The sequence below is a fragment of the Eptatretus burgeri genome, chromosome 9 (genome assembly GCF_056783735.1).
Source record: "Eptatretus burgeri isolate ZD-2024b chromosome 9, Ebu_testis_v1, whole genome shotgun sequence".
In the NCBI taxonomy this organism is placed as follows: Eukaryota; Metazoa; Chordata; class Myxini; order Myxiniformes; family Myxinidae; genus Eptatretus; species Eptatretus burgeri.
Genome location: NC_140969.1, coordinates 65698187 through 65720863, shown reverse-complemented (window position 1 = coordinate 65720863; position 22677 = coordinate 65698187). Strand labels below are relative to the sequence as shown.

Below are 22677 nucleotides of genomic sequence, written 5' to 3'. Positions count from 1 at the left end.
GGTTGTCATCTTTTCAGTTCGTCTCTTTGGTGTTTGTTTCATCTCGGAGTGCTGTATGTTGACGTTTCTTTTTTGCTTATTGACGATGCTCATCAGCTTTCACTTTGTTGGCGTTGTTGGCTTCGTGATATCTGCAGTCCTTCAGTTTTGATTCTACTTTCCTGGTGTATCTCGTCGCATCACTAGCATTTCTGCTTAGCTTGGCGTAATGCTTGTTGAGGTGTCTGTTCAACTCTGGAAATTTAAATTACTTGTGGACGATTTACATGTGACACAATGCTCAAGTGTGAGGCAAACCTGAGGCTACTCTTGGGTGACATCCCCACAACATTGAGGCAAATTGCCCAGGATTCACATCAACAAAACACATTGTTGTCAGGCTGGCTTTACAACGGATTTCAATCATAATACATCCTCAATTGAATCAGAATATTTTGCTTATCGAAGATTTGGTTTCAAGATTTTGATTTAAATTCTTGCCGCCAAAAAAACATTTTCAAACAGGTATTAATATTTACAACTAGCAAATACAACCCGTCGCTTTGCTGACGGGGATATTAGGGGAGGGGAGAGTGAGCAAGGAGGGAGGGGAGAGAGAGGAGGGAGGGGAGAGAGAGGAGGGAGGGGAAAGTGGGGAGGGAGGGAAGGGAGAGGAGGGAGGGAAGGAGAGGATGGAGGGGGAGAGAGGACGGAAGGGAGGGAGCAGAGGGAGAGGAGGGAGAGGACGGAAGGGAGGGGAGAGAAGAGGATGGAGGGGAGAGGAGAAAGGGAGAGGACGGGTTGGAGGGAGGAGGGAGGCAAGAGGAAATAACAGAGGGAGATTAGAGGATGGAGGGAGATGAGAGGGGAGGATGGAGGGAGAGGAAGGACAGAGGGAGAGGAGAGGACAGAGGGAGGGGAAAGAGAGGAAAGAGGAAGAAAGGGGAGAGAGAGGAGGGAGGGGAGAGAGGAAGGGGGAAGGGAGAGAGAGGGGAAAGAAGGGAGGGAGGTGGAAATAAGGGTGGGAGGATAAAGAGGGGAAAGAGGGGAGGGAGGGAAGAGAGGGGAGGGAGGGAAGAGAAAGGAGCGGAGGGAGGGGAGAGGATGGAGGGACTGGAGAAGAAGTTAGGAAGGGAGGGGGAAAGAGTGAGGAAGAGGTGGGGTGGGGGGGAGAGCGATGCCTCACCAAATGTTGCTATACACTGCAGGAGATAGGGGTGCGAGGTGGGAGTGAGACAGAGAGAGCGAGAAGAGAGAGAGAGAGAGAGAGAGAGAGAGAGAGAGAGAGAGAGAGAGAGAGAGAGAGAGAGAGAGAGAGAGAGAGAGAGAGAAAGAGTAAGGGGTGGGGTGGGGGGGAGGAGGAAAAAAAGATAGAAAGGTGAGGGGTGGAGGTGGGGTTAGCAAAGAGAATGATATGTTATGCTTAATGACCGAACGCAATAAAAACCTCATTTCAGAACAGCTGTACACACAATGACACAACAGAGTTTTGTAAAATAATCTGCTGCCACATCTGCAAAAACTTTGATATCCCAGTTCCAGAGAATTTGTGGGAACATGAACCAAAAGCAATTACTAAAAGCATGGAAATACCACTCACGTACGACCTCATGATCCAATCGAGTGTGAACATCGAAGACAAAGCATTGTTTGTGTCATAATTAGGGACATTGCAGATGTCATACTGAGGTACAGAAAAGAGAAGGAGGCATTACTAATTGAGGTGTTAATACCAGTGATTTTGGACTAAATGATGCAGAATTCAAGAAAATGACCAAATACCAAGACCTCAAGAAAGAAGTAAAAAGATCCTGGAAGCTAAAGAATGCCAAAGTTGTACCAGTGATAGTTTGAGCTACGGGAATGATGACGAAGAACCTCACAGAGATAATAAAAACCATCTCTGGGAATATCACTCCAAACAAACTACAGTTGGAAGCTGTCCGTTGCTCAGTGACAATCCTGAAGAAAGCCCTCGGCACGAAACTTTGAGAACAGACAACTTCACAGCTTAGTCCATGAATTGTGACCCCTTACTGAAATGAAGGTGGATACTTTGAGCCTGCTTTGGGAGGACTCCATTCCACATTCTAAAACCCGCATATGTAGATACCAATCAATGACATACATACACACACACACACACACACACACACACACACACACACACACACACACACACACACACACACACACACACACACACACACACACACACTTTGAGAACTCCTTGGTCTCCATTTCACCTCATGAAACCACCCACCACATGTGGAGATAGCAGGCAACAACAGCAATGTGCATGTACACGTACACATACACACATGCCCACACATGCACACTCTCTCACATACACACACACACACACACGCACACACACACACAGATAATTTGAGACTTGGGGCGTGAGCATTTGACACCCATACTATCTTCCTGGCAAAGGTCTGCCAACATGCATGCATGCTCCTGCATGCAGCGACCTTTGCATCTCACCGGTCGACTCACTCCGAATCTGATTCGTACATGCTCGTCCCCTCAAAAGAGAGGGAAGGTTGGGGAACAGGGGTAAGGGTTGAAAAGAGAGAGAGAGAGAGAGAGAGAGAGAGAGAGAGAGAGAGAGAGAGAGAGAGAGAGAGAGAGAGAGAGAGAGAGAGAGAGAGAGAGAGAGAGAGAGAGAGAGAGAGAGAGAGAGAGAGAGAGAGAGAGAGAGAGAGAGAGAGAGAGAGAGAGAGAGAAAGAGAGAGAGAGAGAGAGAGAGAGAGAGAGAGAGAGAGAGAGAGAGAGAGATAGAGATAGAGAGAAGTCAGGGTCAGAAAGAGGGAGAGGGGTGGGAGAGAGGGAGTATGGTTGGGAGGTAGAGAGAAGGGTGGGATAGGGGTCTGAGAGGAGGGTGGGGAAAGAGGGAGAGGGGTGAGGAAGGGAAAGGGGTGAGTGAGGGAGAGGGGTGAGGGATTCCAGCATATGTGACACCCAGTTTGTCATCCATCTGAGAGACAGCACACACATTGATGAATCACCCTGCCTGTGAAACACTGGGATGACAGTTTATAGCTGGGTCAGGATTTGTATCCAGGCTCCACAGAGCAAGCATGCATTCCTCTTGGCTTTCCTGCCATGATATGGTGATTCATTATTTCATAACTACAAACATTTCTTACTCATTGTGATCAAATAATTTATTTTGCATTCCTACCTCTGGTATAGATCCGCGGTATCGCCACTGAAACTTAAACGCATAACAAGCGGCTTCACCAAGCAAAATGGTTGAAGAAACTTTTTAAAAAGAAACGTTTAATTACCTAATTCACAAAGGGGAAGGAGGTTATGTTTTCACTCCTCTCTGTCTGGTTGTTATCTTGCCAAAACGAAGTTTTTTGCAAGATATGTTAGTCAGCTTGTATGTTTTTTTTTTCATTTATTTCTTTATTTATTTATTTTTGTTTGTCTGTAATCACGTATCGATCACTCTGCAGAGCACAGTTATCATTGGAAATTTTTTTAACTTCGCATATCAGAGTCCTATAGAGGTCCCTTTCAGCGCATAAAATTTTCAAGGTCAAGGTCACTTTGTCGCAAATCAGGGGAGTCAACGAAACCCTTATTTTTTGAGTAATTTTGATCGGATCATCTTCAAACTTCATGGGAATATAGTTCATGGTCTGGTGCTCAGCTGATTAATTTTTGGTGGCGATCGGCCTTGACCTTCATGGTTAGCGCTGGAGGTCGAAAGCTTTTGACCCCAAAGTCAAATTTTGAAATCTTAGATACCATATCGAGTAATACCTCATATGAAAGCGCTTGAAAAGTGCTTTCCAGATCTGTCAAAAGTTTGACGCTATGACGTCATTTGATGACATGATGAAAAAACGGATTTTTCATGAAAATTTTATTTCCTCAGTTCTCATCAAAATCTCTTGATATTTCATGTACAACGGTCCTGGAGAGATACCATTAACCGTACGAAAATATAAAGGTCAAGGTCAAAGGTCAAGGTCACAAAAAGGTCAAGCATCAAGGTCGACGAAACCCTTATTTTTTGAGTAACTTTAATCGAATAAATAAGTCACTCATGTTCACATTTTGGCAAGATACTGGTCGCCCTGGGGATGACATTGCTTTTTTGTTTGTTTGTTTGTCTGTCTGTCTGTCTGTTTGTATGCAGGATATCTCAAAAAGTTGTGGATGGATCCGGATGAAATTTTGTGGGCAGGTTGGGTGCATGAGAAGGACAAACTGATGAGATTTTGGTGAAGAACTCGATCTGGATCCGACTACTAGAATTTTAAAAGTGATTCTTCACCATTGAGAGAAAGGGCCAAAATGAGATATAGCACGATATCTCAAAAAGTTGTGGACAGATTTGGACGAAGCATGGTGGACAGATTGGGTGTGTGACAAGGAAGAATTCATTCAATTTTGGTGAAGATCTGAATCCAGATCCGGATGTAATAATTTTTTAAGTGATTCTTCACCTTTGCGAGATGGGGCTAAACGAATATATAGCACGGTATCTCAAAAAGGTCTGGACCGATTCGGATGAAACGGTGGACGGGTTGGGGGTGTGACCACGACAAATTGATTTGATTTTGGTGAAGATCCGAATTCGGATCTGGATACGAGATTTTTTTAAACTTTAAAAGCGATTCTTCACCATTGGGAGATAGGGCCAAAAACGATATATCATATGATATTTCAAAAATATATTGGGCCCAATATGTTCTCATGGATCAGGCATTTTATGGCAGAGGCATGTGTTCTACCGAGTGCCCTTGTAGTTTTTATTTGTATTTATCTGTGCTGAAGTGACGGGTTGTATAACGGATGTCAAATCGTACAAAAAGGGAAAACGTCATGGAAAATAAAATTTCGCTTTTTCTACGAGCCAGCCACTGCCTGTTGCAAAGAACAACAGAACAACACGTGGCTAAGATCGCATGTGAGTGACCCCTGAACTTTGTTCAAGTTAATCGACATACAGTATTCAGTGATGATGTGAATATTGCAGAGCGCTTGCAAAGTGGCTTAAGCACTCCGATTAAACATTTGATAAGAAACAGCTTGCTTGGCATGCAATTAGCAATCACCGAACCGTCATATTAAACATACACCTCCCAGACTGCGGAGATGCCCAAAATATCAAATATGTCAGAATTGGACAAATAAACACTTTTTTTCGGAGTCGTAACTGCTTGTAAGTTCGATTCTGGACCTTACATTTTATAATTCACATTTTATAAGATTTTATAAGAGATTTTATAATTTTATAACATTTTATAAGAGATTCTCATGGTATGGCATGTGCAAAAATGAAATAAAGCCATAAATGCTGCCGTCTCCGGGCGTTTATAAGCAATGCAAAGTACCCAGCGATTCATAGCTATGATGATCAGGCATTCAATAAAATGAGTGAGTAAAGTGAAGAAAAAACTTTATCATTAAGAAATTGTTGCGGCCTGTTCCAAGTCAAGGCACGGTTGAGCAGGCCAAAAAACATGGCGGCTTCAGACCCAAGCAAAGTTACCGAGGATATGCCTGAAGACCCTAAAGGGCGAGGTGGCCGATGAAGTGCCCGATGAAGGATATAATTAAATAAGGCCGTTAATCATCTTCAAAAGAGGTGTTTTAATTAACACAAACACCCAATTTTCATTCATACACTTCCTTGGAGTTTTCGGAGTATGCATGCAAAGTTTCAAGCCACTCGGTTTCTTGGTTTTGGAGTTATGGAGGACACACACTGACACACACTGCCTTTTATTAGTACAGATGATGCACACCGCATATTTCCACACCAGGACAATTGCAATCCAAAATTCATTATATACATGTGTATGTCTTATACTAGATCCACAAATTCCTTCACTTCAATATGTAGAATATTAGGAAATAAACATATACCAAACACTTGCTTCAGGAGGTACATTTTCTATCTACTAATGTCTATCTGTTTATCTATCCATCTAGATGCCAAAAAGAGGATTGCAGGCCTCAGGACTCATGGTTACAGCACCCCTTGGCATGTAGCCAGTCTTTCATCAACACAGAGCTGCACAAGGACTGGGCACAAACATTTGGATGGCTGGAGGATGGAAGGTGGAAGTGATCAACGAGGCGTAACAGGAAGCTCCAAAAGGGGAAAGAAAGCACGGCAGCACAGAAAAACTGGTACTCAAGGAAAAGCAACAGATCTGTGAGTTGTCATCGATATATATTTTTTAAGGAATGAAGGTTTTTGCTTAATTACATGATGGACTTGAAAAGATGATGCATCTCCCATCAGGTGTCCATTGATTAGTCAATCCAACCTGAAATCAATGATCATGTGTCAAGTCATGAAAGTCATTAATTTTCTTAAAGTATCTCTCATTCAGTGAGTAGCCAAAACAGTGTACAAGCAAAAAGTCTTGTATTTCAAAGGTTTATTTTGTTGTTTTTCTAATGATGCCATTCAGGCAGGAAAATGTATCCAAAACTGTTTGGTGGAACACTGCCCCTTATTGGTTGTTCTTTTTTTTGTTTGTTTGGAGAGATCTCACTCTTGCACTTCTCTCCTCTAACTTCTTATTTTTCAATGCAACCCTCAGTTGCTAAAATCACCTTTTTCAACTGCAAACCACATTATATCCCCCCCCCACCCAAACCCCCTTCCTCCTCTGCACTCTTCACAGTCCATGTAATCAGGATGGGTGAACTGCCTCTGCTTGCTACATGCCTTCATGACCAAGCCCCTGCACCATCATTTACCAAATAAACAATGGATGTTTGAGATGATAACAAAAAACGAAGTCGACAAATTTGAAATTATTTCCAATTTCATTGAGTACTGCTTACATTATTGCCATCAACATGTTCAACAAGTACTGACAATGTAATCAGATTTTGGTGAAGAACCAAATGACAGGCCTTCATGTGATTTTTAATTTTTTTTGGAAGATGTTTGATAAAGTAAGTGATAAGCAAGAACTGATAATCGTCTTGTTATTGCTCATGACAAAGCTGAAATCACTTTTCTATCTTGAAATGAATTGAAATGGAGACAGTCAAGATTATATCATTGATGAAAACCAGTGTCCATTGCAGAATCCCACTTTGTGCATTTCAACGGAAAGATATCATTACTGCATGAGCACCAGCTAATATTGAGGAAGTGGGCTGGTATATGGAATTTCACGGTTTCATTCTGCTAAATGACATTGTGGAATCATTATGCCTGTGAGTACATGATGACAAGTCATTAATTCACTTCCTGGAATTTATCTGGAAGTTTCTGTAGAGAGGTACAGACTCGTTTGTATAACTTTATCTTGAATCAAAACAAGTTCAGGGTAAAGATACACATTCACAAGGCTATTGCCCAATTTTCTATTAAATGTGTCACCAACCCCTCTTGGCATTCTTCATGTTTGCAAGGGCTACCAAATGTCATGTCGTGGAATTACTGAATGTACATTAATCGTGACTTATGCACAAAAGTGCCCATAACAGGTAAGATTAACCTGTTCAAATGTGTTTGAGAAACCATCCCTAATAATATTGTTTTTTATGACTTTTATGTCACTCCACATATTGCTGAAGACGTTTTATATAGTTTTTATCCTTTTATAAGTTCGATATGGAACAGTAAAGAAGGGATGGAAGTTGATGTAAATGTCTGTGCTAAAATTGTATGCTTTGTAATGTAATAAATATCATGCTTTTAATCGTTTCATCTATTTGCCTTTCATTTATATCACAAGTTAGATCACCTGATCATGATGGGGTTAATTAGTCTTTAGCAAAGCATCAAGAAGAATGTTATTAACTAAAATTAAATCATAAATAAGCAAAGCTATAACTGCATGAATAGAGAGGGAAACACACCAACAGCAGCGTAGAGGGACTCAACAAAGGGATACTTGGAGGAAGATATTAAAATGCAATTGGTTTGATTCCCAACAAAGCATGGACATTGAAATTCCCAGGTACAGTCTGGACTCCACCCCACTCCCCGCCAAGGGGGACACCCGATATGTGACGCTCGGTCGCCCAAAGTGCCGTTATTTCATGTTTTTACATCAATTTGAGTAATAATTGAACGTTTTTATTGTGATGTTAATCTTCTGTGTGTGAAAGTAATGAGGTGCAGTAAATTTTGGAGAAATTGGCCCTGGGGTTTAGAAGCATATCAGGAGCAAATAAGCAAACAGACTCCAATATCAGAGCCTCAAGGCTACAATATTTTGAGTGTAAAGAAGAATAAGAAAATTGTTTTTGTTGCTCTTCACTTGGGTAATTGTTGTTTGCAGCAACGATAGCAGCATGATAAATTGTAACGATTATTGCAACAATGTGGGATTCCATAATATGAACTTGAAAAACACTTTAAAATGATTCATATATTCGGCCTGTTACTAAAAGGCCAAGGTTGTTGGAGCAGAATAGAATTCCTCAATGAATAATATTTTAGAAATAATTCACAAGATGATAATAAGACAAAAATCACAGAATTTAAAAAATGATTTGGTCAATTGTAGAGTTGATACTGCCTCGATGAGATGACGATTAGAGAAGTTGGAAAAGAGCAGAGCCATGCAGATGTGAAAAAAAATTAACTTGCATTGAGTTATGTGGATATGGTCATTACATCCACAGCCCACCCCCAAATTACCCTGATGTGTAAGGGTGAACCACATGATGTGTACTGGTTGCCACAGTAGCCTGTGGGACCAGCACACAGTTGGAGGCACAATGACATAAGGAAATTACTCCATGCTGAAGGTTAACAGTGAGCAGCTGGGTTTTTATTGACAATAACAAGGTAGTTTTTCTGAAACGAGCTCAGCTTCCCAAAGCTTATAATTGAAATTCTGAAAACAGCAGCATGAAGGATTTCAATTTTAATCTCTGAGATACCAATGTAATGTCACAGCTCCACCCCTGTCCTGAGTGTATATCGTCAGTCCTTCAATATGTCCTTTGGCTACATTTTCAAAAGGACAAATAAAACTATGGGCAACAAACCACATTTGGGCTTGAATATTCGAGGGATGTTTCTTGATCAAAGCGAGTAATGACCATTATTTTTCCACTCTGCATTTTTACATCCGCCACCGAAGGTGAAGGAGGTTATGTTTTCACCCCTTTCTGTCTGTCTGTTTGTGTGAAGAATATCCCAAAAAGTTGTGGACAGATTCAAATGAAATTTTGTGGACAGGTTGGGTGTGTGACAAGGACGAACTGATTCGATTTTGGTGAAGATCCGAATCTGAATCTGGATACCAGAATTACTTAATTGTTAAAGTGATTCTTCACAATTGAGAGATGGAGCCAAAAACGATATATAGCAAGATATTTCAAAAATGTATTGGGCTGATATGTTCTCGTGGATCAGGCTTTGTGGGGCGGAGGTATGCGCTCAACCGAGTGCCCTTCGAGTTAGCAATCTGTTGCCTCCGCATCATAGTAAATTCTCATGTCATTGGAATGTAAATATTTTCACTGCTCATCAAAATGTACAGATCATTTGTTTACATTAAATGAAATCGGACATCAGTAATTCATAACCAGAATTGATGCCATGTCATGATAGCTATAACTTAAAAAAAAAAGTGTTCCTTCGTCTGAAGAGTAAAAAGTCTTAATAGTCCGGGAGAATCTGACCGAGACCTCTTATCACCTGTAAAAGTTTTTTTCTCTTCTGATTCCTATTCTATAAGGTATTTATGATTTATTCTGGGTGGGTGTGGTGATCTCACCTTTGGGCAATTTTTTTTACTGACTTTTTCAAAATGGCTGCCAACCGAATATGATGTTTTACTAATTTCATACACATCCCGTGATATAGTGCGTGTTTAGTGCATGTTTATTGTTGGTATCCACTGGTTGAACTATATATATATTGTCTACTGATTAGTAAATATGTTATTTGTCTTATTTAACATTGCTAAGTTAATTTTTTCTCTCCCAAATGGCACATAATCAGCAGTTTTCACATGTTTTCCTTAGCACAGTTTATGAGGTCAGGTCAGGTACGGGAGCATGTGCCAGAACAGCGCGTCGCTACGTCCACTTTCCGCCGGTACTCCAGGGGCCTCCGTCTGGCCATCCCCCAGGCAGATGCCAGGCCCATCCCCATCTCCTTGAGATGATGGTCAACCTGATGCAACCAGGAGGCACGTGGTCGGCCTCCTCCACTCATGAGACTCCCTCGTTGAGAGAATCTGGTGAGCAGGATCAGCGTCAGGAAAACAAGTCACATGTCCATACAGCCGCAACTGACGCTCACGGACTATGTAGGTAACACATCTCATCCGAGTCTCTCTCAGCAACCGCTCATTGGACACAAAATCCGACCAGCGATAGCCAAGGTTTCTCCGAAGAGACCTGGTACCAAAGGAATTAAGTCTCCGTCTCAGATCCTTGGTCAGAGTCCAAGTCTCACATCCATAGAGCAAGACTGGAAGTACCAAGGACCTGAAGACTCGGACTTTCATCCTCCCGCACAGGTACCGGCAGCGCCACACCCCATGATCCAGTGAATCCATGACTCCCCAGGCCCGACCCAGACGTCTATTGACCTCTGACTCGCAGCCAGCAGAGACATGAATATCACTGCCAAGGTAAGTGAATCTCTCCACGACCTCAACATCCTCACCACAAACAGACACAGACAGGACAGCAGCATCCAAGATGTCACCGAAAGCCTGGATTCTAGTTTTGACCCAAGAAACCCGTAATCCCAGCGGCTCTGACTCCTCATTTAGCACCTTGAGGGCCCCCAAAAGGATATATAAAGTCTCCGCAAAGATGACTGCATCATCTGCAAAATCGAGGTCAGAGATCTTGACATTCCCAACCGATGCACCGCAGCTTGATCTCTCTGACATCCTCCTTAAAATCCAGTCCATACAAGTGCTGAAAAGTGTGGGGGCCAGTACACACCCCTGACGAACTCCAGTAACAACTGGAAATAAGTCAGATTGAACCACCACACTTCACAGCACTCTCAATACCAGAGTAGAGTTCAGACATCAGATTGATCAGTTTTGGTGGCACCCCACGAAGACCAAGAATCCTCCAGAGGACATCCCGATTCACTGAATCTGCCGTCAAGGTTCTCAACAAGAAGCAGATTCTAATTGTACATATTTTATAGAGGTACTCTTGAAAAAAACAGACAATGTGTACTACTTGCTACTAGTAGAGTCAATATACGGTTGAACCCCCAAAAAATTGAAACAAAACGTTTTATTGTTTTAAATGCTTTAACAGGTCAGGGTGAATTCCAGAAAAAAGTCTCGGGTAATCTGACCCCGGTAAAGGGGTTAATTTGCATATTTTCAAGATGGCCGCCAATGAAAATTTCAATGTACTACAAACTTTTTTATGGTTGATTTTAGACCCTATAAATGTATTGGCAACAGATAGGAACATGGGGTTTCTGAATCAAATAAACATAGTTCCATCCGCCTATGACGTACTATGACAAAACTATGACATCATAGTTAAAAGATAAATGAGTATGCCAAAGAAAAGCTGTTGTTTTATAATATGTAATGACATGTGATGCTATCATTTAACTCCTTGAACTAGTTAAGCTGTCCCTTTCCTGTAATTACATAGATGGGACGTCATCAATCCAAAAGAAATCTGTATGTATGCCACACAGCCTTACCATAAGCCACGCCCATTGTCGCCCGAGATCATCTCAGCATTGTCATTGTCATCATTCTCATTCTCATCCCCCAACATTTGATTGAAAGGGTTGCTACATGACTGCACTTGGCACTGTCCACAAGCTGATGTGCATGGTAGACCGTAGGTTCTGCATGTGCAACGTTGAGTACTGCACCCGGTAGTGCAGTTGCAGTGAACTACCTTAAGCAAAGAGTCTGGTGCGGCATTCATTTCATTCATTACTGGGATGAACTGATTCTCCTCTGTTTTCCACCCCCAGTCTGTTGCTTCCAAGTCTGCCTCTTCTCCCATCCATGTCATGATCTGGAAATACGTGCGGAGTGAATGGTGCTTAGTAGCCACTTCAGTTGGCGGCAGACGCTCTGGGGTAACAAACAACACAGCCGATACCACTTTCTTTGTCAAGATGCTGTGGTGCAACGAAGTGAGAGTATCTGTTCCCTTTCCACCAAACACCTGGACCATTGCCTTGTACCCAATCTCTATAATTGCATCTGTGCTTTGACCTGGTGTAGCAAATGCTTGGGCACATGACCTCAAACCAGCATCACCTTTCATGACTTTCTGGAAGCGAGATTTCTTGCCAACCCCAAATATGCGTGAAGTCGTATCATATCCAGTTAAGGCATGTACGAACAGCATCATGGTAGATGCCTGGGATCCTAAGAGGCTCTTCAGTCTGTTTATGTGATACACTCTGCTTTGGTCCTGCGTCTTGTCAGATCGGAAGTACAAGTCCCGGTTGCCACCTTCAGCAAAATGGTGAAGCAGCAGAATAAGTAAGTCCGTATCTTCGCCTATCAGTGTTGTTGACTGCAGCTGGGAAGCTCGTACTGCTGCTTGCACGATGTCGTAGTCTGCATCACCTGTTGCATTTATCACAGTGCACCCCTTTTCCTTTAGCCTTTGGCTAATGATGTTTATCAGTTCCTGCTTGTTGGGACCATGCGATAAGAACTCATCTCTTTTCCCCATGAACACGGTGTCTTCTGTGAAGTTGACTTTGGGATGATATTTCTTTTGACGACGCTGGTGTGTGCTGTCTTTGATAGATGGTTCATCCGAATAACCGTCGAAGACAACAGTAGCTTTCCCGTAATTGCGGAGTACGAAGTCAGCATAGCCGTTAGCTATAGATCCGTATGTGCTCCCTTTCATCCACTTAACGCGATGCATCAGTGAGCCACCATCCAACACATAGTGGTCCGTCTTGGGTACATCGTCCGACTCATCCTCGGTAGACAAACCTTTTGCATATTCATCTATTGCTCTCGCAAGCTGTGGCTTGTCCGCTTTCCTGAATATGTGCTTCGCCTCAAAGAGAGCTGGGGGAAATGGAGACAATTCATATTCAAAAACGTCCTCTAATGAGAGGTTCCCTGCCAGAGAAATGACAAATAGCCTCTGAAACAGAAGAGCAGGGTCTATAGTTCGGTCGCCAGTAACCTGGACAGCAGATGAATCTCCCAGAGTTTTCGCTTTGTCCTTCCTTTTGCATGTGTAGGTGAAAACTGGTTCTCCAGTCAGTTTTTCAGCAACTTCTTTCCCCACTACCTGCAAGTTGTCGACATTCACTTCATCCTTGGCTACAACACCAGTGACAACATTTCTCAAGGCTGGATCATCAGAGAATGGATTGCATGACTGAAGTTTTTCTTGGATTTTTGCCAGATCTGACTGGTCCCTCACCATCCTGGACTTGGTGGCCTCCTTGTGCTGTTCACTCGACGTGTAAGTGCACTCATTGAATTCTTGCATGGCTACATTATATTCCGAACATACGGGGGACAACAGTGTCCACAGGGCACGTTGCTCCTTCGTCATGCCACTGCCCCTGGTCAACCCACCATCGACTTGAGTGATCGCATAAGTGTCTTTTCGATAACGAGATCGGACCCAATTCCAGCCCAGAACTGATCACTCTGGCGAACCACATGGAAAGAAAGGGGGTTGGCTTTTGGTTTTCGCTATGACGTCATAAACGTCATAGTTACGTCATAGTACGTCATAGGCGGGAGAGACTATGTTCATTTGATTCAGAAACCCCATGTTCCTATATGTTGCTAATACATTTATAGGGTCTAAAATCAACCATAAAAAAGTTTGTAGTACATTGAAATTTTCACTGGCAGCCATCTTGAAAATATGCAAATTAATCCCTTTACCAGGGTCAGATTACCCGAGACTTTTTTCTGGCACGCAGCATGACCTATTAAAACATTTCAAACAATAAAACGTTTTGTTGCAATTTTTTGGGGGTTAGGTGATACGGATCATATTTTGACTTGACTATACCACGAGGTGGCATTTGTGGCTGACATTGACACATTCTGTGTTGACAAACAAACAAACCCAAATGTAACACCCACTCCTCTTGCAAGAGAAATCATCCTAGATTTTTGCATCTATTACGAAAAGTTGGTGTGTGTGTGTGTGTGTGTGTGTGTGTGTGTGTGTGTGTGTGTGTGTGTGTGTGTGTGTGTGTGTGTGTGTGTGTGTGTGTGTGTGTGTGTGTGTGTGTGTGTGTGTGTGTGTGTGTGTGTGTGTGTAAAATGCTAGAATGTGCTAACAGGGAATGTTACAAACCCGACGCCTCTCAATCAAGGAAATTTCTCATATTGCTATATTTCCGTGAGTCCGATTTGCAGTCAGGACCAGAACAATTATGGTTAACCATCATGATATTGCCACTCTTTTCGTTTAAATGCAGAAAAATATGTTAAAAAGACCATTTGAATCACAGATTTGTGCTTGTAAAGGTAGGTTAAAAGTGCCTGATGAGCAGAACTGAATCAGTGTAAACACACACACAGCACATGTGCAAAAGGCCTGCATTTAGCATTCAGATGTTATTTTGAAGGTTGGGTATTAAGCAAGAGCCGCACACCTCCTCGTCCTCATCATCGGTAGCCCCAGGTATCCTCACTGGAAGCCCACAGCCCCAAGGAAGCTGGCCACTCTGATTCCCCCAGAGATAGAGTAAAATAAATGGGTAAAAAGTTTATCTGGGAGGGGGGGTGTTATTCGTGGTGACTGATTGAGCCTAGTCCAAAGACTGGGGAATTTGGAGGAGGTTTATAGTGTAGGATTATTACTCCTCCTCCTAAACTTGGAATTTGTAACCTGTCATGCCCAATTTGATTGTAACAGTACCATAGCTCAAGCTTGGTGATATTGTTCCAGTATCCAGTTGGAGGCAAAGGCCCTTTACTGGGAGTTGGAGAAATATGTTAGTTCAAGCTCATTTTTCACAAAAAAGTGTTTTCTTGCTCATCCCCTATTTTTCACCATTTTACCCCAGTTTTCAGTGCACATTTCATTTTACCCCATCTTCTTCTGTAGAATGTTTAAAAAAAATAAAAAAATACTACTTTCTTTAAATTTTCTCCACTTTTTTTCAATACATTTTTCTATCATTTCTAAATAAATTTAGTTATAATTACAAGTAATAAATGGCAATGAAAATGTAAGGAAGATGCATAATCCAACTTTTCACATCACATTTTATCAAGATTTGTACCAAAAACAGCGGTTTCTTCAGAACTTTTTTAAAATGCATGAAAAAAGGAAAGATTCGAGAAGGAATGTTAAAGAAACAAATTAAAAGAAGAAAAAAAACTTCAGATAGATAATTTAAAAGATGTAGAATATCAAATTGAGAGTTTTACTTTGTATTTTAAATGATAATACATAATGTAAATACAAGTGATAATACACTGTAAATACGAGCAAATTATTTGTATTTTAAATGAGAATGCTCGATATAAATGCAACCATAAAACTCAAATATTCCCAACTAATAAAATGGAGATAAAATCTCACCTCAATACTTGCAATAAGGATATAGCTAAACCTAATTTTAAGAAGCACTTAAACATGTGCAAACACAAAATAAATGCTTGAAATAAATATTATTTTCATGCAAGTTTAAACACTGATATCTATAAAAAGGATTTAAATAAGTAACTTAAACAAGTAAGTTGTAACTTTTTAAATACTACTTTAAAAACCACTTAAAATCATGCAAACAAAATAAATGCTGAAGAGGAAAATAAATTTTTAGCACAAGAAAAAACTATACATTGTGATATTTGCAACAAGGATGTTAAGAAGTATTATAAACAAAACACTTAAACACTCGCAAGCATAAAAATTATATGAGTGATAAGGTAGGATTTGGAATTGAATCACACAACAATGCCTATAATGGAAATGTTAGAACATTACTTTAAGAGATAGAAAAATCCAGAACCAAGGTCAATAGCTGAAGGAATCATTAAGACATCCTTTTATTGAAGAGGGAATAAAGCAAGGATAAAGAGAACATTCGACTATTAAATTATATACAGGAACTAAGGTAGTCATTTCAAAGAACTTTCTGGAAGATGTTGAAATCCAGGAAAAAAAATGTTTGAACAAAACCCTATTCAATATCAACTTTGGAAGATTTTCTAAGTTGTACACTTTATAGAGAATTACATAACTTTGAATGGAAAGTAGAACAAACAGAAGGAAGCAGTTTTAATACTGACAAACCTTATTTTATGCACGTTCATCTTATTAAGTCATCACACTCTCTTCAATCCCACTCTTCCCTCCAGGTCTTCAAAACAGCTGTTCACCACCATCTCTGATCTTCCCCCATCCAAAACAACGATCTTTTCTACCCCCGCTAATCCACCCCAAACCCACGTCTTTCAAATTCCCTGCTCTACCTAAAAGTCCCTGTCGTGTCCATCTTGTTTACCCTGTGTACCCTGCCTCATCCCTCTCCCTTCTACAAATCTCCTTACGCCTCTGTTCCCCATTGTTTTGTGCTTCCCTCTCCACCCCCCCCCCCCTTTCTTGTCTCCTTCTCCCCTTGTACATTCTATGTGTTAGCTCTCATACGAGCCTCGACAGTGTATTCAAAAATAGTAATAATAAAGTCTAACCATTTAACCACTTCTTATATTGAACTACCAAAATCAATTTAATTTTTTTTTTTTAAGGAAGCAGTAATTGATATTAAAAATAAAGAAAACAAATGTTTTCTCTGGTCTCTGCTTGCTCACTTATATCCTCTGCAATGTGAATACATTGATTAAGTACATATTAGATTGCAGTTACTGCTATGAAGGCACTCTTGTCACATACATGTGGAAAACCGCTTTGGACCCACAAATTACACTGTATCAATTTCTTAAGTTATTTTGCTTCAGCAAAGAGTGTACTCAACTTCAAATTCACATTCTATACCCACCTATGGATGGATAAACACCTAGTAATTTATAAAACAGAACATCGATTACCTTTAATAAAAATGGATATAAATTGGAAAATCCTGTAATAATTTGCTTTTTGTTAAGTTCATTCAGATATACAAAAATCACGTGGTATATAAGAAACGTGAACATAAAATACATAATATATACCTTTTAATCTGAACCTAATTTACTTTGCATTTCTGACCAGCAGATAGACAGCAAGATGGTCATCAATCACTGAGGAAGGAGTGAAGTGGCTTTTACTGACGAAGATAATGATAATGATAACGAGAGCAAAGTCGACGGTGCACCATCACAAGTCCCCACGCTTTAAACGGAAAACAAAGTTGAAAGATGGCAAAAAGTTCCACCAGGAATGACCTAATATCAAATTTTGAGTTAAAAAAACATGTTTTTTTTATTTTTAAGCATGGGGATAATGACGTGAATCTGTGGCAGAAGGTAGTGTTTAGACACTAGGATGTGAAGAAAAGCTGGAGTAAATGAAGCTGCAGTGGAGACTTAAATTAATGGAAAACTGGCAGCGCTGGCAATTCCACAATTATTGTTTCGTCCTCGTGCCATCAGAATGTAGCCCTGATCACCCCAATCACGACTCCAGCTGGAGGAGAAGAGAAGAGAAGAGAAGAGAAGAGATCAAGTTAATGAAATAAGCTGTGAGAGGGAAAAATAAAACCAGTCGCATTTTATTACTTATATGTCTGCCTGTCTTTCTCTTGACCATAATAATTGTTGGGGTACCATGAAGGCCATAGCCCACAGGGGCCATCTTTTTATGTTGTGTGCAAAAACAAGGCTCATTGATGAGGAAGGAAGGCTACACACTGAGAGTGGGGTAGTCAAAATACGTGGACACAATAAAGGGATAAACTAACTCGAGGAAGAGACAGAAGAGAGATCACAGTAGGGATGGAGGATGGCCTGAGCTGACAGTACAGTGCCAACTTTGTGGCCCTGGAGGAAGATTTGGATTGAATATACAATAGGAACGTGGTCCCACAAGTGGGATAAGACAGAATAAAGATAAATGGAGAAGACAGGAACAGATAAATGCACAGAATAAAGATATTAATTACATATGCATGGAAATGTGGGGCATCAGATCAAAGCATACACAATGTAAACTCGGGGGGGGGGGGGGGCGAGGGGGGGGTTGACTTGACAGATGCACAGTTAATAATCTAAATACTTGGAAGTGTGGGTTGTGGGAAAGGTGGAGAGAAGTACAGAATACCACAAAGAAAAACTCGGAGAAATTGGACTGATGCAAGAGAATCTTCCAAAACAAGACATTCATATATGTATGTATGTATGTGTGTGTGTGTATATATATATATATATATATATATATATATATATATATATATATATATATATATATATATATATATATGTATGTATGTATGTGTGTGTGTGTATGTATGTATGTATGTGTATATATATATATATATATATATATATATATATATATATATATATATATATATATATATATATATATATATATATATATATATATATATATATATATATATATATATATATATATATATATATATATATATATATATATATATATATATATATATATATATATATATATATATATATATATATATATATATATATATATATATATATATATATGATACAAGCCTGGTGTTGGCGCAGTGATTAGGGCAGTAGCTTGGGACCCAAAAGGTCCTGAGTTCAAGCCCCGTTGGGACACTGAATTTTTTTATATATATATATATATATAAAAACCAAGTCGAAAACACCAGGGGGTTGACTCAGCCTGCCATCCTTCCGAGGTCGGCGAAATGAGTACCAGTGTATTTGGCCCTGTGTATGCCCGGGTTAGAATAGGTGTACCATTTCCCTGTGTGTCGTAAGAGGCGACCAGGGTTGTGTCAGGAAGGGCATCCGGCGTAAAAACCTATGCCAAATCATTATGCGGACAACAAAACGAATTTCCATACGGGATCGGTCGAGGCCCGGGTTACCAACGACCGCCACCGGTACCGGTGGTCAGCAGGGTACCAGTGGAAATTGTATAGCGCGAAATGGAGATGGTTGATCCGCTGTGGCGACCCCTAACGGGAGCTAGCGGAAGAAGAAGAGATATATATATATATATATATATATATATATATATATATATATATATATATATATATATATATATATATATATATATATATATATATATATATATACATACATATACAATGAAAAATAACCCAAAGGGGAATAAAGAAGAGAAGATGTATCATTGTGAGGTTAACCATCATTTAAAAAAAAATGGGAAAAAGATGCTCCAAGCCAATCAAAATACAATGTACATCATCTCAATTTCTCGTACTACATGAACTATGCCCCTGCATTGTCATAAATCCACATAACTGCATTTGATACTGCATTTGTCATTTTATCACTGTCTCAGTCAAACTGCTATCTGCCTCATAACAGCTCTATGACTAGCTTCACTGTTCCTGTCTCATCTTTGCTCCATCTTCCCTTCTTCAGCAGTCATCTGACCAAGGAAATCTGTCTGCATTCTTTTATTCATCTTCTTTCCTGTCTTGAGAACTTGCTTCCATAATACTTGCAAAATCGAAGATGGTAGTCGATTTTGTTATTCTGTCCATCTGTCTATCGCCTCCAGGTCACAATTTTAAACCAATCTTCATGAAACTTCACCACATGGTATAGTTTGTCACAAGGAAGAAGTCTATTGTTTTTTGAGGTCAAAATGTCAACATAAGCCAAAGGTCAACAACTTAGGTGGCATTTCTAAAATCCTCAATTTTCATCCGATTGACTTGAAATTTGAAGAGGATTTATATTTCAGGTCACTGAATTCAACAAGCCAAATATTTTTGAAGTCAACAGAGGCCAAAAGGTCAACATAGGCCGAATTTCTAAAATTGTCATTTTTCATCCGATTGACTTGAAATTTGAAGAGGATTTGCGTATTTTGTCATTGAATTCAACCACCAATTATTTTTCTAGGTCAGATTTGTTTTATGGATTTTGCAAGTGTCATGCTCTGCACGACATCTTCTTGTATGTTCGTCCCTCCTATCAGGCCTTCAAGGTGACCAATTCCAACTCAATTCAATTTAATCCTTCATAAGTCTGAATATATGAAGAAAAAGCTAAATGCACAGTATGAGGAAGTGTTTCGTATTTATAAAGGGAATACAGCTGGAATAATGAGTACATATAGTGACCAGTGCCTCCAGAATGGCAATGACAGGCATATGCGAGTTGAATAACGAAGCCTGATAAAACAGTAGATCATTGAAGATTTTATTATATATTTGAAGGTGCTTTAATAAAGCTTTCCTCAGAAGTCGAGGCTGATAGCAATGGATTAGAAAGAACTAGGAATAATATTCGGCTGTCATAGATGTCCAGTGGTGTGACTCTGAACTCTGTCTGACCTTGAAACTGAAGATTCTGCTTTACAAATAAGCTAATAGGAGTCTTCCAATTGGCCCTGAATATGATGGCAGTGTTGGTTGCTAACACACTAATAAAGCAACTCCAGAAGAGAGAGAGGCAGCATGCTGTAGGATCACACACCATCTTACCTGTTTTTAATGATCCAGTACTTGTGGCCATTTTTCTCTTGCTGCAACTTGCCATAGCCCACAGCCAGCACCGCATGGTTCAAGGATGAGCTGTTACAGTTTGGTTCAAAGTATACACCTGCCAACAAGCATTGAAATATTCCCATGATCAGATTAAGAGAGATATCATGTCAAGATTGTTGACATCATGATGTATCTCCCCCTCCTACTCTTACAGGAGGAAAGGTATATTGTTCTGCGGTGTTTCTTTATTTTCTCCTTTCCTTCTTTCCAACAAATTACAATAGCACACCATTCCATCATGTCTGAGTCAATCCTCTTCAACTTTGGCATGCAGATATATTGGTCCAATTCACCCAAGACCCCTTTTTCTTTTTTGAGGTCTAGGTCTCTGTTCCGAGTTTAAGGAATCAAAGGTGAAACACTAAAATCATACATTTTACCTTGCCAATCCCTTGTACTAGCACTGAACCTGTTGCTTCGCTGATGGTAGTTGAACAACATAACATATATGTGACAGTACAGTAATACAGTTTATTGACGATCAATATTTGCAAAATAAATTATTCCAGAAACATTTTGTTTACTGCTAAGAACCCAGCGTTAATTTTAGTAATACATACACTTATTCGGCAAAAAACAAAAATTAAGAATTTGTTTTATGCTCCCAAGGATCAGACAGTGCAAAATGCTATTCTCATTGAGTCATGAATAATGCACTGCCGTAAAGGCCTCGCCTAGCGCTGGATGTCATGCCATAACGATGTACGAGATGTAACGCTGTTGTACTACACCGCAATCTCACTAAATCCATCATCGAAATGCCTTTTGCCTGGCATTTAGCCAATCGCCTTTGAATGTCAGATAGATAGTCAGATATACGGGTGCTGGTGTTCATCTACCACGAGCGAAGTGATGGGATGAGTTGATTGCTGAATGCCGGACGCATTCTATGCCACGCTCGAGTCTGTTGTTCATCAGTGCCCCAGAAGAGATACTCTTCTAGTCTTGGGAGATTTCAATGCATCAACTGGAACTGATAGGGACGGTTATGAGACATGTGTTGGTCCCCATGGATCTGGAACTGTGAACCAGAAGTGCACTAAGTTCTTTGACTTTGCAAGAAGTCATGGACTTAGGGAGGCTGGTTAATAGTTTCAGCACCCGCAGGCTCATCGCTGGACTTGGTATTGCAATGCTAGTGCTGTGGCAAAGGAGATTGACCATGGGCAAAGGAGATGGTTGCTGGAGGATGATTCAGAACTGCAAGGACTATACCGGAGTGCCCAGTTCCTCAATACTGACCACAAGCTTGTTGTAGCATCTTTGAAGTTGCAGATTAAATCCAGGAGAATGGTACCATCCCAGCCTAGGCTGGAAGTTGGCAAGCTCAGGGATAGCTGAGGAGTTTGCAAACAGGCTGAGTAGGGGTTTTGGGGGTCTGGATGCTTTGGGGAATCCTGAAGAGTTGTGGAGTGCCTTCAAGATCACCGGCCTTGATGTTGCTGGTGGATGGCTTGGAACTCACCGTAAGGCGAAGAAGAATTTTGTCTCTCAAGGGAACTGAATACCCATGACCAGTCACAGAGCCAGGCTGAATGGCAGAGCTCAGCTGTTCAGGGATCTGAGGCGTAAAACTGTACATGTGCTAAGGGTGGACAAGGAGGCCTATGTGCGAGGAATCTGTGAGGGGGAAGAGAATCACCTCTGGTCAAGTGATTCTCATCCTGCTTACAGGAGAATTTGCACATTGCGTTCCTCCAAGCCCATCCCTTGGTGCAGTGCAGTTTGAGAGAAGGGTGGTGGGCTCTTGACAGAGGAGTCCGAAGTGAAGGCCCGCTGGGCTGGTTACTTTGAGCGGCTGTACCAGGCTGATCCACCAGCTGTCAAGTTGGATGTCAGGGAGGTTACTATCCCGATTGCTAACTCTCCAATCAACTGTGATCGACCTTCGTTTGGAGAAACAGACTGTGGTGAACCGGTTGAAATGGGGTAAAGCTCGTGGGATCTGTGACATCCATGCTGCACTTCTCAAGGCTGGTGGAAATGCTGTACTTGTGTCGTTTCAAGTAGTTCTGTGCTCTGCCTGGAACACAAGCATCATCCCAACTGATTGGAAGAGGAGCTTTGTTGTCCCTCTCTGGAAAGGGAAAAGTGATCGC

At 40.8% G+C, this 22677-nt stretch overlaps 2 protein-coding genes across 5 annotated transcripts in view; one reads left to right on the top strand and one right to left on the bottom strand.

Moving 5' to 3' along the window:
* LOC147020252 (uncharacterized) overlaps nucleotides 1-7676 on the top strand; it is a 65918-nt gene extending 58242 nt beyond the window's left edge. The window contains exons 5-6 of one of the 3 annotated variants that reach the window (XM_085895478.1): nucleotides 5941-6166; nucleotides 7057-7676. In XM_085895478.1, the coding sequence (XP_085751604.1) occupies nucleotides 5941-6166; nucleotides 7057-7102 (272 nt within the window). In that variant the 3' untranslated portion in view covers nucleotides 7103-7676. Of the gene's footprint in view, nucleotides 1-5940 lie in introns of all 3 variants that reach the window. The other 2 variants (XM_085895479.1, XM_085895480.1) reach the window with 2 other exon arrangements.
* An 8241-nt stretch (nucleotides 7677-15917) lies between these two features.
* Nucleotides 15918-22677, bottom strand: part of LOC147020251 (procathepsin L-like) — a 56453-nt gene continuing 49693 nt past the window's right edge. For both annotated transcript variants that reach the window (XM_085895481.1, XM_085895482.1), the window contains 2 exons: nucleotides 20516-20633; nucleotides 15918-17520 (listed from right to left, as the gene is read on the bottom strand). In XM_085895481.1, the coding sequence (XP_085751607.1) occupies nucleotides 17421-17520; nucleotides 20516-20633 (218 nt within the window). In that variant the 3' untranslated portion in view covers nucleotides 15918-17420. The remainder of the gene's footprint in view (nucleotides 17521-20515; nucleotides 20634-22677) is intronic.